A 14,614-nucleotide genomic window follows, 5' to 3' on the forward strand; every position below is an offset into this window, starting at 1 on the left:
AAACTTCTGCTGGAAAGGGCTCTTGCCAATTTTGAAACCTCACATTTGGGAGGAACCAAATGAATTCCTTTTGGGTCATAGGAAGCTGAAGTAGGTCTTTAACTTTGCAAGGATATCAGGTTGTTTTATGTTAGTCTTCCCAACTAGACTACACAGGTTTTGTTGAATTTGAAAAGGTTCATGATGGTGCTATCTATTTAAAGCTGCTATATTGGCTGCTGTGGTCATTGCTATAAGCCATCTGGTGCTGTTTAGCCAGAGTAAGTTTATGTATTCTCAGCCCAAAGTCAAGTGCATTCTCTAATGGTGTTGTACTCCAGCGGTTGTGCTATGTCCATCTCTTCTTAAGTTTATTATACGGAATCACTTTGCAAAGCTGCAGGGCATAGATGGTTTTGGTATGGTGATCCCATGATAGCATCTCAGCATTTTGCTTAACACAGATCTCCTGGCCTCACTGACATGTACTTTCAGCATGCACTGTGATGATTCACAGATGAGTGTAATGCGGTAAGATAAGGGACAGCACCTGTAGTAGGCCATGGCTCTCTTCCAAAAAATTCTGTCAAATAAGGGTATAATACATGATTGATAGGGCAGACAGAGTCGTGCTTTGTCAGCAGTAAAGAGTTTGTTGTCATGAAGACTTTTGGTCAGATGGTAAATAAGATAAGACAGAACTTTATTGATCCCAAAAGAAATTATAGTGCCAGATAGCTCCAAAAATACAGTACAAATTAGAGAAATACAAAAAACAGCTCAAACATCAGTGAAAATATAAAGTGTATGGGTTAATGCAAAAGAGACAGTGCCTGAAAGAAAAAGAATATTACAATAGTCATCTACAAAAGTGGGCAGGAAGTAATGGTGGCAGTTAAATTCACAGTAGCTATGTGGTAAACACTTATTATGTGGTAAAAACTTCTAGAGCACAGGATTATGAATAATTATGATTGTACTAGGCATGCACGATAGTATCAGCACGGTATCTGCAGATAAGCAATTTGCAATATGATATTTTCTGCCTATATTTTCTGCTGATAAAACAAAGCTTTAATTATGCCTAAATGCTTTATGATTCCCTTAAAAAGAAAAGAAAAAGTTACATACAAATAAATATGCCATTTTGTACATAATCTAAGTTTAAGTCGTTTTCTTATATTGCCCAGTAAATGAGTACATTTTAAAAAGAACTGGATTATGTTATTTCTGCATATGCCAGTGTACCACTACAATAATGGTGAACATAATATTACCTGATATTGAAGGTGTTATTGCACATGATATCAGAAGTTGCTCATGGTGATAAGAAGTCCCATCATGCTCAATTTTTCCTCCTGCTGAACGGGGAGTAGTTATACATACAGCCTGATGGCCACAGGTGGAAAAGACTTCCAGTGGTGCTCCGTGCTTCTCCTCGATGGTCTCAGTCTACCGCTGAAGGTGCCCTGGTAGGACTCCAGTGTGGCGTGCTGGGGGTGAGCGGTGTTGTCCATGATACACTGAGGAGTTTCCCCAGCATTCTCATCTAAGACACTTCCACTAGAGACTCCCAGGACAGAGCCAGCCTTCCTGATGAGCTTACCGAGTAGCGTCCTGTATCTTTAGCCTGCTGCCCCAGCACACTACAGCATAGAAGATGCCGCTGGCCACCATTGAGTGATAGAACATCTGCAGCATGGTTCTGCAGACATTGAAAGATCTGAGTCTCCTGAGGAAATACAGGCAGCTCTGACCTTTCTTGTAAACTGCATCTGTGTTTTTAGTCTAGTCCAGTTTATTGTCTATGTGGACGCCCAGGTGCTTGTACTTGTACTTGTAAATGGACCGCACTTATATAGCCCTTGTCTAGTCTTCTGACCACTCAAAGCACTTTTACACTACATGTAATATACTTGAAACATTGAAATAAACAATATTTGTTTTGTCTAATTAGGAAAACCTGCAAGCCAGTTCAGGATACTTTATTTAGTTTTGCAGTTACTGTGTACATGTGCTGTATAAATGAGGTAGAATGTGTATTCGCTCTGACTCTAACCTCTCCTGTAGTTCATCCACAGGTCTCCATTTCCATCGACATGTTGTCCAACAGTAGCATCCTGGAGCTTGCTGACCAACCAGAGGGCTGGGGGTCTGCAGATCGGGTGGTTGTGGCCAGTACTGACTACTCCATGCACCAGGCTGAAGAGTTCACCATTTTACCTTGCTTGACCTGCACATCCAACCAGGTCAAGGTCCAAGGTAAGAGACCCAGTGTTACACATCTTTCCATGCAGGGCTACAATGAAAAGATTTGATGTCGCTGGGGAAAATGATGTACTATCAATCCAGTTCAACTTGTTCTATGAAGTAAAGTCTAACAAACCAGATATTTAAAGACTGGTCCAGAGAGTTTTTTGACATGTAACAGAGTTGGCTACTTTCACAGAAAATATTTTTGACAGAAGCTGTTGGGGTGTTTGTAACTCCTGTACTTCTCCATTCATACAAACTTTTCCTGTTTTACGGTTTAAAGTAACTACTGGCTTGAAAAGCGTCTCTTAATGACCCAACAACACTGTAACCAAATGTTGATCATTATGTAATGTAATGTATGTATGTATGTAATGTGGTGTAGTTTAGAGGTGCTGCTCATTGCTAGACCATGTGATGTCAAAATTTCCTACTGCTAAAAACTAAGACTGGTGTGTGGTGTTTATTTGGAGCAGTGCTACACAGTATGAGTCTTTTGGTTTTAATACCAGTTAGCGTTTTGTATTCTTTACACTAAAGATAAGTTTAAGGTGGGGCCCCATGTACAGAGGAAAAATCCTTGACGCATTGGCCGCAGGTTCCACTCCAACTCGTGGTCCTTTAGGGTATGTCATTCCCCATTCTCTCCTCCCCATATATCCCGTCACTCTTTACTCTCCTATCTAATAAAGGCAAAATGCCAAAAAAAAAAAAAATTATAGACTTAAGATATCTCTATATATGGAACATATACAAACATAATTAAAGTTTAATCCAAAGGGAAGTTTGACTTGGTTGAAGTTCTTAAAGACGTTCCCCCTCTCATCCGCTTTCATCTGTAAGTGCACTGTATTTCAGAGCTCTCTAAATATGTTTTAAAACAGGTGAATATTCAACACAACAATAATTATCTGTAATTGTCTGAAAGCTATGCAGCTGCAGTAGATTCCATTTTAGAACAGACGGTTCTTTCAATAAGAAGCAGTTGGCCTTACTCGAACTCTGTCCTGTTTGTCCCAAAGATTACAGTTATAGTAATAGATAATATGAACAAATTAATATGAGATGTTTGTGTATGCTGTGAGACTGGACTGGACTTGAGACTGAAGGCAAAACAGTTATTATTAAAAAATGCTGCCCTAAATTTATTGTTGACTTTGGAGTGCTGCCAACTTTAATAGTTAATCACATAATGGCGATATGCATAACAAGCTGCTGTGAAGAGAATGAAGTAGCCCTCAAATAATAACCTTTTTTATAAAATTATCACTTGGTCTTCATGTAAATTAGTAAAAGAAATGTTAAATGGACTGCACTTAGAGTCTGCATTTCTAGTCTCCAGCCAGTCAAAGAGCTGCATGCCAACATTCACCAATATACACAGTGATACACTGATGGTAGATGCTGCGATGCAAGGGGCCAACCTGCTCATCAGGAACTAATAAGGTTTACATTTTCAGTATGTGGCCCTATCTTTGAAATATTCATATGACATGGACAAAGGACCCGTTTTTGACGCCTCAGAAATAATAATAATAATAATAATAACATTATCTCTTCTTTTGGCAAAACAATGATCATTGATTAAGCTGTCATAAATAACTGAATGTTGCTGCCATTCGACTTGTAGCCCCTATGGGACAAATTTGTGATAAATATATATAAACACTGTGTTTGTAAGCTCATACAGCTTATTGCCAATTTTAGCTGCTGAAAAAACATGTAAAATGGCTGTAACCCTTGCATGCCCACTCCCTGTCCCTAATTCACAGATTTTGACCTGGTCACTGCATAATTACAAGTCCTTGTCAGACAGTACACTCAGTTGAACAAAATTTGAACTGTCTTGAATCCCTTCCTTTCCTTTCCTGGAATAAAGGAAATTAAAGACTTCTGTAATAAAATTTCAAAATCCATAGATACCTTTATTGTAGCTAATACACCTGATACAATCTCCTACTCCCTTCTGTGGAAAACTTGTCAAGTATTTATGTGAGGGGGAATTATTTCATTTAACAAGGTCCTTGAGTCTAACTACACTAAATTGTATATGTAACCCCGTCACAAGCGAAGGGGACCCTCCCCCTTACTCTTTAATAAGGAACTATTTCACTTTTGTGAAAAAAGGCAAAGACCCTACTGAATGTGCTGTCTCGCCGACTCGAGAGCATGATGCCTTCAATTATTTCTGAAGACCAAACTGGCTTTATAAAAGAATGCCACTCATTTTCTAACATTCACAGGTTCCTTAATATAATTTATTCCTAACAGTCTACACAGTCCCCGAGGCAGTCATGTCATTAGATGCAGAGAAGGCTTTTGACTGGTTCGAGTGGTAGTATTTATTTGCGGTCCTCCAGAAATTTGGTCTTGGTGATAAATTCAGCTACTGGATTAGACTTTTGTATTCATCCCCACAAGCATGTCTTCATCTTTACGTTTCCAATATTTTTTATTAACAAGAGGCACAGGCCAGGGATGCCCACTGTCACCCAGACTCTTTGCAGTTGCATAAGAACCATTATCTATTGCATTGAAAACATATCCACTTTTAATGGGAATACAACGAGGTGGGACAGAATACTTTGTTTCATTGTACGCAGATGATCTTCTGCTCTATGTAAGTTACCCAGTGGCATCCTTTCCTATATTTAAATCAATTCTATTAAAATTTGGTTCATTCTCAGGATAGAAATTAAATTACCAAGGCAGGGCTAGTTTATTTATATAGCATATTTCAGCAACAAGACAATTCAAAGTGCTTTACACAGAACAACAAAAGCAAAGAAACACATCATAAAACAAGACATTCAAAAGCAAAGTGAAGATAAAACAGCTAAAACAGAAACCAAAATATAAACAGAATAAGAGTAAAAGCTACAGTGCAGATATAAATAATTGGAAAATTATTAAAATAAATGTATTAAAATAGTTTAATAAAACGCAGCTGTGAACAGGTGAGTCTTCACATAGCTCACCAAAAGAGTGAGCCATGTCAAATAAATGATTTGGTATGTAAAATTCAACAGACCTCAGTGCCCTTTGGTTAGCCAGGTCAGACCAGTAGTCTTGCCTCTCTCCATACAGCCAACTTTACTCCCCTGGTTTTGTATGTTGCTGGGAAAAATGATGTACTATCAATCCACTTCAACTTGTTCCATGAAGTAAAGTCTGAAAGTATAAAAAAATGATCTCTCTGATGGAACAGCCTTCCCCTATCATTAGCAGGCAGGTTACAATCAATAAAAATGAATATAATTCCTTTAAGTTCAGATGCATACCAATCTTTTTACCTAAGTCTTTTTTCTGTTCTATTGATAACACTATCTTGGACTTTATTTGGGCAGGTAAAATCCCAAGAGATTCCCAAGATTGTATTTATTATTACTGGGCAATTAACATTCAAAAAATATAATTCTGGATTAATGCTCCCGATGCAGACTGGTGTATTTTAGAGGGCCAGTCATGTCATTTATGTTCTCATCCTGCCGTGGTATACTCATCCCTTCCATTAAGACCATCCTGCCATTCCTCTTTGTAACTGCCCCACTTCGGCATTTAGTTTAATTTTATTATCCTCCCGGTTTTTTGGTTCCTACCTGTAAGTCAAACATTCCTAGAGGCGGAACTAATTGCTGCCGACCTAGTTTCCGAACGGACACTTTTGATTAACACACCCTGCAAGAACAGTGCAAAAAGACGTAAATAATAGATGAGCTCACTAACTAAGTTTGAATGTTAAATTTATAAGCACATAAGGAAAGAAAGAAAGAATAAAAAGAACACCAAGATAAGGAAGAAGCAGCAAGATTTAGACCTCTTTAGTAGTAAGCAGCCTACGAGGTATGTTTGGGTTCTAATTCATTCATATGGTAAACAATTGTGCTAGTATATTAACATAATGTTACAGCTACATTTCTGTGACATGTTAACTTAAGTGCATAGTTTATGCAATATGAGTGTATGTAGGGTTATGTTTTTATCAGTGTACTATTTAAGGTTTAGCTGCAGGCTGTGCTGTGACGTGTGTGAAGTGATTGTATTATGTTGCTATGCTATGATACAACCTGTTGTGTAGTTGGAGGGACATACATGTGTTTGTTTACTGTATTTCTTTATCTATATATCTATTTATTTATTTGATTTATTATCTCTTTCAACTCAGTTCTCACGGGTTGGTACTTGAAATAAACCCAGTTCTTTAACCATGACCTCAGGCCTTATGTCTACTACTTGGAGGAGCTACACTCTTAACCAGTTGTTCTTAAAATTTAGATACAATTTTGTCTTCACTTGCAATTACTTTCAGCTTTTTCTCTGGGTCCTATCTGTAACAATAATTGATTCCCACTCTCTATAGTGCTTACAACCTTTTCACAATGAAGAAGAAGGGGCCTGAAGCGTTTCAAAGACCTCTATGACACTTATTATTTTTTCAGATTCGACATTTTATCTAAGAAATATGATTTACCCTAACCCGTTCGGATCTTTCCAGGTCCCTACAGATCCGTCACATTGTGCTCAAACAATTCCCTTCATACCCTAACCCCCCCATGCAAGAACTTATGGGAAAATCTTCTAGAAGCACACCCAACCCAGAGGGGACTGATGTTTAAGATTTATTATAAGATGATCACTGTCGGTAATAAATTCTCTGCAATAGAGCTAAATGAGAAAATGAATTACAGATGGACTCTACAAAGGATTGGTGGGCAGGGTCATTAAAAAGGGTGAATACCTCTAAATCTTTTGCCAGGCTTAGTCTTATTCAGATTAGCGTTGTGCATAGGATTCACTTTAGTAAAAGGAGGTTAGCTAAAATATGATTTTGAGTCAAAATCTCTTACCACACCATCCTGGTCTGCCTGGCTTAAGGATCTGATGTCTGTCTTGAGCCTTGATAATATTAAGTACATTCTTGAAATGAAATGAGCATTTTAATAAGAAATGGAAACCTTTCATTTCCTTCTTTAAAAATGTGTTGTCTTACCTCATGAATGTGACACACCAAGTCTGATCAATTTTACTCATCTAGCTGGTGCTGTCTCTCTGGTATCTGTCCTACTGATACCTTACTGTAGCTCTACAGTAAGATTGCTGTGCTATAGAAGTTCACTGAGTTGATTGGTGGGTGAGCCGCTGGGATTATTTGGATTTTTTGTTATATTTTGTTTCTCTCAGTTGTTGCTGTTTGTTTCATTCACTTTTTTCTTTTTTTGTTTGTTGTTGTTTTGTTTTGTTGAATATGCAAAATGGAAATATTGGACCTCTCATTTTAGTATGCTACATTTTAAACATCCACCAATAAAACATGGGGGAAAAAGAACAGAAAAAACAGAAAACATTATGAGTTTGAGCTCCACCAGAAAAAAAATGGGGTTTCTTATGAAGCCATTGTTTAACAACCACATTTCTGTCTGTAATTATGAAATCAATTCATCTAATCATTTTTCTTTCATTTTATTAATTCCCATGTCTTAAATCATTTGATTTCATTTCATTTGAAATCTGTACCTCCTAATATAGTAGCTTTCAGTGTTAATCATTCTTGCCTGTGCTGGTTTCAGATTGTACACCCAAACACAATGATTTCACAGGAAACGATGCAGACAAGTACTGAACTGATAAGTATTAGTCTACATTTTACATTGTAGAGGCATCAGTGATCGTGCATTCAGTATAATGGACTGTCTTCTCAAGTCTCATCTTGAGTTTTTTCAGGATAACACAATTCCAGAAGTAAAAGTCAATGTAAAGTTACAGTTTGGGACTTAGATAGGCATTGTTCATTCATAATGAATCATCATAGCATTAACAACTGCATATAAAAAATACCTTTTCTAAGTAGGAGCCTGTGTACTTAACATTTGAAAGGGAGCAGGCAAAGGAAAGCCGTGGTTTGTCACATCTTAGGTTATATTTTTTCAGCACTGGCTAATTACTAAGATCATCGCTTAAATGTTGCTTAAATAGATAAATAGATAAATAGAGAAAGGCACCTATCTATCATACAGTTAATTAGTCTTTCTTCTTTGGGGGTAGAACAAAGGTTAGATCATTACCCATTGTAATTAAATATCTGTCCGTTGCTAGCTGTCACAGTTAACAGGTTTACTCTCTAAAGTCACTGTCAATATCAAGCAAAAAAAAATAACTGTGCACTGCTGCACTTGAAAAAAATGTGCTACAAAAAGCCAAGACGAATGCATTAACAGCAAATACGCTGCATAAACTATGTTAAATCAAAAACACTTGAACACCAACAGAGACCCCAAGACCACCGGAAGTCAGTTTGATGACAGGGACAATATTAGGGAGATGTGTTTTTGCCAGGTTTGGCTCCTGGCATCCCGTGGCTGACACACCAAACCCCTGTTCATGTCTCCAGAGGTCAGCACTGAACGACTCTCTCTCCTCTTCCGTCCCCTCCATGACTTCGTCCATGGTGTCAGAGTCCAGGTTGGACTCGCTTTAAATCTCCAGGCTATTGTGATTTTATTTTTACTGCCTGTTGTCAAACTACTACCATAATTCAACGCTGAGTCCCCCCTTGCCCCTGGCCTGACAACTTTGACCTCCCATTGGCCTGAAACTCCAGTGCTCATTATCGGAGCAAACACCAACACTTCCAAGGTCCCGAGAATTCCTACACCCATCAGAGTCAGCTATTAGTATCGTTAGTTAAATCTCTGCCTGGCGTTTCCAGAGTGGAAATCCTATTTTTGTGAGCCCCAGGCTGCTCCTCAATGCTCCCATTACTCTACTCCTGACAGTAATCCATTTCATTAATTCCTGCAAGCGTGCCTCTTTGTAGCAGCATTATTGAATTTCAAAGCATAACTTCCCAGCCACAAGGGTTATGCACAAACAGGGAGGGTGTGTTGTTTTTCTTGGTGAAGGCTAAGAGCTGGGAGATTGCTGAGAGACACAGATAGCCCAGGGCTGTTTATCAATTTGACTCAATAACTGGTGCCTGCGGTTTACATATCTAATTTCTGGCAGTTTTAACCGGCATGCACTGAAAGGGAAGGAGTCAAGGAAGCTGTTTTCTTCCTCTTGTCCCTGCCATTCCTGGGATCCTGTATGTGTTTCTCAGCTTCTCTACCATTTGCTTAGTTGGTAATTGATCTACTAAGAAGTTGTACAAAGCAAAAAACATAATACCAATGTGAGTGTGGGTGGGGTGCAGGTGGTGATTTCTAAATCACTAAGTATGCTTCAAACAAATTAGGTAATATGAGCTTTAGCCCAACCACTTCTAAAGGTTTCTACATGTTCCTAATCAATCCTTCAAGCAGTCAGAAGCAGGAAAAGCTGTAGTTTCTTTTTTCTGTCATACTTTGTCTGCCTTTGTCTGTTCTTTTAGGCCATTAAAAGTGTGTAACATAGCCATCACAGGTGAATATTGCTGCACAAGACATTTAAATATGTACCCTCTCTACCTGTTTGTCATTATTCATAACATGGGGTTGATTTGTTGTCTAATAGTACAACTAAATAGCAGTCATTTATTTTACCATTTAGGTGCTGCATGGCTGATAAAGGATCTAATTAGCACAGATGATGCAGGATGACATCACCCAAAATGTCCAATGAATGAGTCTGAACAATTTCAATCTTAAAACTTACAAAATTTAAATGACAGTGCTCACTGTGAAAAGAGCTCTGGGACTTACTAAAACTTTGAGTTTGGTTGAAAACTCCACCCACTGCTCAGTCACATAAGATGGAACTGGTTGACCTCAAGGTGGTGTTGTTTCAATCAGTTTTATATATTCACAATTATCTTGAAAACGGGTTGGCATAGAGTGAACATTTACCCACACAGCCACACTTTCTATTTACCATTATTATGGTGCCAAACACATATAAAAAGCAAATAAACCACAAACTATACTTTCCTCAGTCTGTTGAGAATGGGCATCTATTTACATTGTCTTTAGCTCATATGATATGGATTATTTGATAGAAACAGTGAACTTCAGACAGCTCTGTAGGCAGATGGGTTTGGATTTACGCATCAGTCTTCAACATGTCTCTCTATTGTGTTTGTTGTAATGTTTCATTGTCTAGCCTCTTGATCTGAGGTATGGTGTGTGTGTGTGTGTGTGTGTGTGTGTCTGTGTGTGTGTGTGTGTGTGTGTGTGTGGTTTGTGTGAGTGCAGGTAAGGCCCAGTTCATTCACATTGGGGAGGAGGTGGACGGAGTTGATATGAGGGCAGAGGTGGGCTTACTGAGTCGTAACATCCTGTTCCGTGGTGAGATGGAACCCAGTTGCTATGCCAACGAAGCCTGCAAATTCTTCGACTTTGACACTTATGGAGGACATTTAAAGGTACTCTGTTGTCTTAACTTTGTCTTGTACTGAACCAAACACCAGCTTATTCATATATGAACAAGTTCTAACCAGGGGCCATTGCATGCTTCCCATTGTTGTTACTTTTTCTGACAGCTGATTTGACCTTCACAGTTACTGTAAAGTATACACCTTGGAAATCGCAGTTGAAAAAACAGTCTCAACTTGAGGTCAGCATTCCTACCTAAAATCTTTGAAAGTTTCAATGTCTACAGTTCCATGGCATATAAACAAACATACTTACTGATGAGTGCTGTGTAAAATTGTCTAAAGCATTGATTACCAACAGCCAAGTGACTAACTATCCAAAAGGGCCGGATAAAAGTGCACCGGATGTACTCAGATCCTTGTGGAGATTATTAAGAGTAGTATGTGATGAAAAGGTTATACCATGAGCTTGGTGTAGAGAAGGGGGAATCCTAATTCCCAAGGAGAATAAGCCAGTTTAGGATGATATCCCTCCTGAACGTAGAAGGTAAGACTTTCTTCAGTATAGTGGTGTAGAGGCTAGTTCTGAGGCTGCATGAAGGACCTTGTCTCTGGTACGCTTGCCTGTACCAGTCGCAATGGCTGTCAGATGTTCTGCTCTAGTACTGGCCTTCCGACAAACGAAACATCGCATGTTAAATGATATTGTATCAACCCCACTCAGTCTTCTTGATGATACTGGTGCAGATATGCTGTCACTCTCAACATTTGCTATTTGCTGTTCACAGATGTTGGTCTCACTGTAGTAGTTTGCTCTATGTGATACATGATATGATACCTTTAGTTTGGAGGAACGTATGTCATCCGTATGTGGAGACAGGGTTTTATGAACATCATTACCTCTCTGCTAAGCAACATTAAGTATGCGTTGGAGGCCTTCTATTATGGGGTTTTTGACGTGTTTCTTGCCTTTAACTAAATGTTTAACACAGATGATACAAAGATTTGGATCCAGTGTCTGTAAGAAACTCTCTATAATTCTAGAGACTAGGAAAAATGAAAAATATACATTTCAGAATTAGTATTTTCATACACATGTAATAAAATGTTGAATTACACATGTATGGTACACTATTGTTGTTAGCAGTAAGAATTGTGCTAATCGTAGCCTTATCAGTTGGCTACTTGTTACCAGTTAAGCTCGGCTATTTAACTACTTAGATTAGGCTAGGTCACTCTCAGCCTTTTCACACCACATTATATTTGCAGTGATTTACCTGTCAGGTTATGGAGATATCCACGAAGACAACAATACACAGCTGGATCCAGCTAGCAGCCTGACATTAAAGACATCAGAAAATTAATGACATATTAGTAATTTTTTTCTCTGCAGTAGCATAACTTATACTTTCGTTGGATTTGCATGTACTTTATGATGACTGCAAACTTCATATTAACTTCTCATTTCTTTTGTTTGGGACATTTAATACATTTTATTGACCTTCACTCATTCATAATTTCTGCTCTAGCTGAATTTGTCAATATTCTTCTCACCCCTGATAATGATAATAATAGACTGGAGACTTCATTATGTCAATGTTTGGTTTTCTTTTGTTTGGGACACCTCATACATTTAGTGATGTAACTGACTATGCAAGCTACATTTACACATTTGATATTGTTGGATTCAGTATGACTACACCTTTCCAACAAGTCCTCGTATGGATGGACTGTATTTATAGCGCTTTTCTAATCTTTGCGACCACTCAAAGCTGCTTTAACACTACATGTTACATTCACCCATTCACACACACATTCATACCCTGATGGCAGAGGCTGCTACGTAAAGTGCCTAACTGTCAATCAGTTATCACATTCATACCCGTTGGCTATGCCAGTTGGAGCAATTTGGGGTTCAGTGTCTTGCCCAAGGACACTTCGACAGGGGATCAACCCTCCAACCATCGATTGAAAGAAGACCGACTCTAAGCAACTTTCTTGCTGCTAACATGTCAAGTTTGAAAGCTCTTGGAGCTTGTATTTTTAATCTACATGAGTTTATATGTCTCCCATAGAGCCAGGCTATATTCTGGTTCCTTTTTAGTTTTGGGATGTATAACGATATCTATCAATTTAAGCATTTTTGCAGTAAAATATTTTTATACAAGAATCCATTTAATGTAGGGGGGACCTTAGAGATGAGGAAAAACATTGTGTTTTGTTCTACCTCTGGAGGGGTATCTCAAAATTTTCTGTCCAAACACAAAAGCACAGATGTGCAACTAGAGAGGGTATTTGTATTCCTTTTACTTGTTTCTGCCCTTCTGGACCCTGCATCTAGAGACCCATTCAGTCACAGCTCCGTTGTTTACTCCCGAGAACAGCTGTTAGCGCTGTGCCATGCAGGGACACCCTCTCTGGAGAGACCGGAAATCCCTGTGGAATTAAAGAGGAGGAGAAGGGGTTGCAGAGCCGGAGTGAAGCATCCGAAAAGAAAAAGAAGGTACAAACCATCCGTACTGTCTTTAATTGTGGGAAATGTGAGGTCTCTTCCTAATAAGATGGAGGAGCTGACGGCGCTAACCAGACTGCAGAGGGAGTACTGGGAGTGCAGTATCATGCACTTCACCAAGACATGGCTGAATGAACTCACTCCAGACTCGCTTGTAACTTTGAAAGGATTTCACGGTTCCAGTCCACACCAGAGAGCCCAACCACTTCAGACCTGTAGCCCTCACTTCTCACCTGATGAAGACCATGGAGAGGATCATCCTGAACAACCTCCACCCCCTGGTAAACTAAAATCTGGACCCCCTGCAGTTTGCTTATCAGCCGGGCATTGATTGTTGTATGACCCAGTCATCTACCTGCCTCAAAGATCCCTGACTCATCGGTAGCACTGTGAGGGTCATGTTCTTTCACTTCTCCAGTGCCTTCAACACCATTCAGCCTTCGTTACTCAGGGGGAAGCTAGAAGGAGCAGGTGTAGACTGTCACCTGGCTGCATGGACAATCGACTACGTTACCAACAGACCACAGTATGTGAGGCTTCATGACTGTGTGTCTGACATGGTGGTCTGCAGCACAGGGGACAGTGCCCTCCCCTTTTCTCTTCACCTGTACACATCACCCTTCAGTAACAACTCTGGAAGCTGTCAACTCCAGAAGTTTTCATCTCCGATGATACAGCCATCGTCAGATGTGAACGAACAGGAGTACAGGGAGGTCATCACAGACTTTGTCGACTGGTGTGAGCTTAACCATCTCCAGCTCAGCGCCAGGAAGATGAAATAAATGGTGATTGACTTCCGCAGGAAGACACCCCAGACTGAATTGTTTAACATCCAGGGATTGGACATCGAGAGGGTGGAAACATGCAAGTACCTGGGTGTTCACCTCAACAATAAACTGGACTGGTCACACAACACAGACATCTTGTATAAGGAGGGCCAAAGTTGTCTGCACCTGCTGAGGAGACTGAGGTCCTTTGGAGTGTGCAGGACTCTGTTACGGATCTTTTATGACACTGTGGTGGCGTCTGCACTTTTCTATGCAGTGGTCTGCTGGGGAGGAGGGAGCACAGAGAGGGACAGGAAGAGACTCAACAAATTGGTCAGGAGGGCCATTCTGTCCTGGACTGTTCTCTGGACTCCAGAGGAGGAGGGTGAGAGGAGGATGTTATCAAAACTGAAATCTATCACAACCCCTCTCACCCCCTGCATGAGGCCGTGGGGGCTTTAAGCAGCTCCTTTAGCAGCAGACTGCTTCACCCAACCTGCAAGAAGGAGCACTACCGCAGGTCCTTCCACCCATCTGCAGTCAGAATTTATAACACCAGCATCACAACAACTATGTGATCTCAATTTTCTCAGTCAGTATCCCCCCTCACTTACTACCTATATATACTGTATGTATATACATTATGTATGTATGTGTATGTATAAGTACGTGTATGTATGTATATTTTTTCTGTACAATTATTTTTTACATTTACAAGTAAAAGAAATGTATATATTTTATTATTATTTTATAACTGTTTTTTTTCTTTTTTATTTCTTATTCTTATTCTTATATTTTATTATTATATTATAACTGTTT

The 14,614-nt window shown here is 39.3% G+C and overlaps 1 protein-coding gene across 1 annotated transcript in view; it reads left to right on the plus strand.

Annotated features, from left to right (window-relative positions):
- The window catches only part of LOC138598761 (cell migration-inducing and hyaluronan-binding protein-like), a 126,637-nt gene that overhangs the window by 40,319 nt on the left and 71,704 nt on the right, over window positions 1–14,614 (plus strand). Inside the window, exons 10-11 of the mRNA XM_069670649.1 lie at window positions 2,050–2,241; window positions 10,398–10,567. Of these exons, the coding sequence (XP_069526750.1) occupies window positions 2,050–2,241; window positions 10,398–10,567 (362 nt within the window). The remainder of the gene's footprint in view (window positions 1–2,049; window positions 2,242–10,397; window positions 10,568–14,614) is intronic.

Source organism: Semicossyphus pulcher, unplaced genomic scaffold (assembly GCF_022749685.1).
Source record: "Semicossyphus pulcher isolate SPU_LCO1_2020_fin unplaced genomic scaffold, fSemPul1.0.p SCAF_1, whole genome shotgun sequence".
Classification (NCBI taxonomy): domain Eukaryota; kingdom Metazoa; phylum Chordata; class Actinopteri; order Labriformes; family Labridae; genus Semicossyphus; species Semicossyphus pulcher.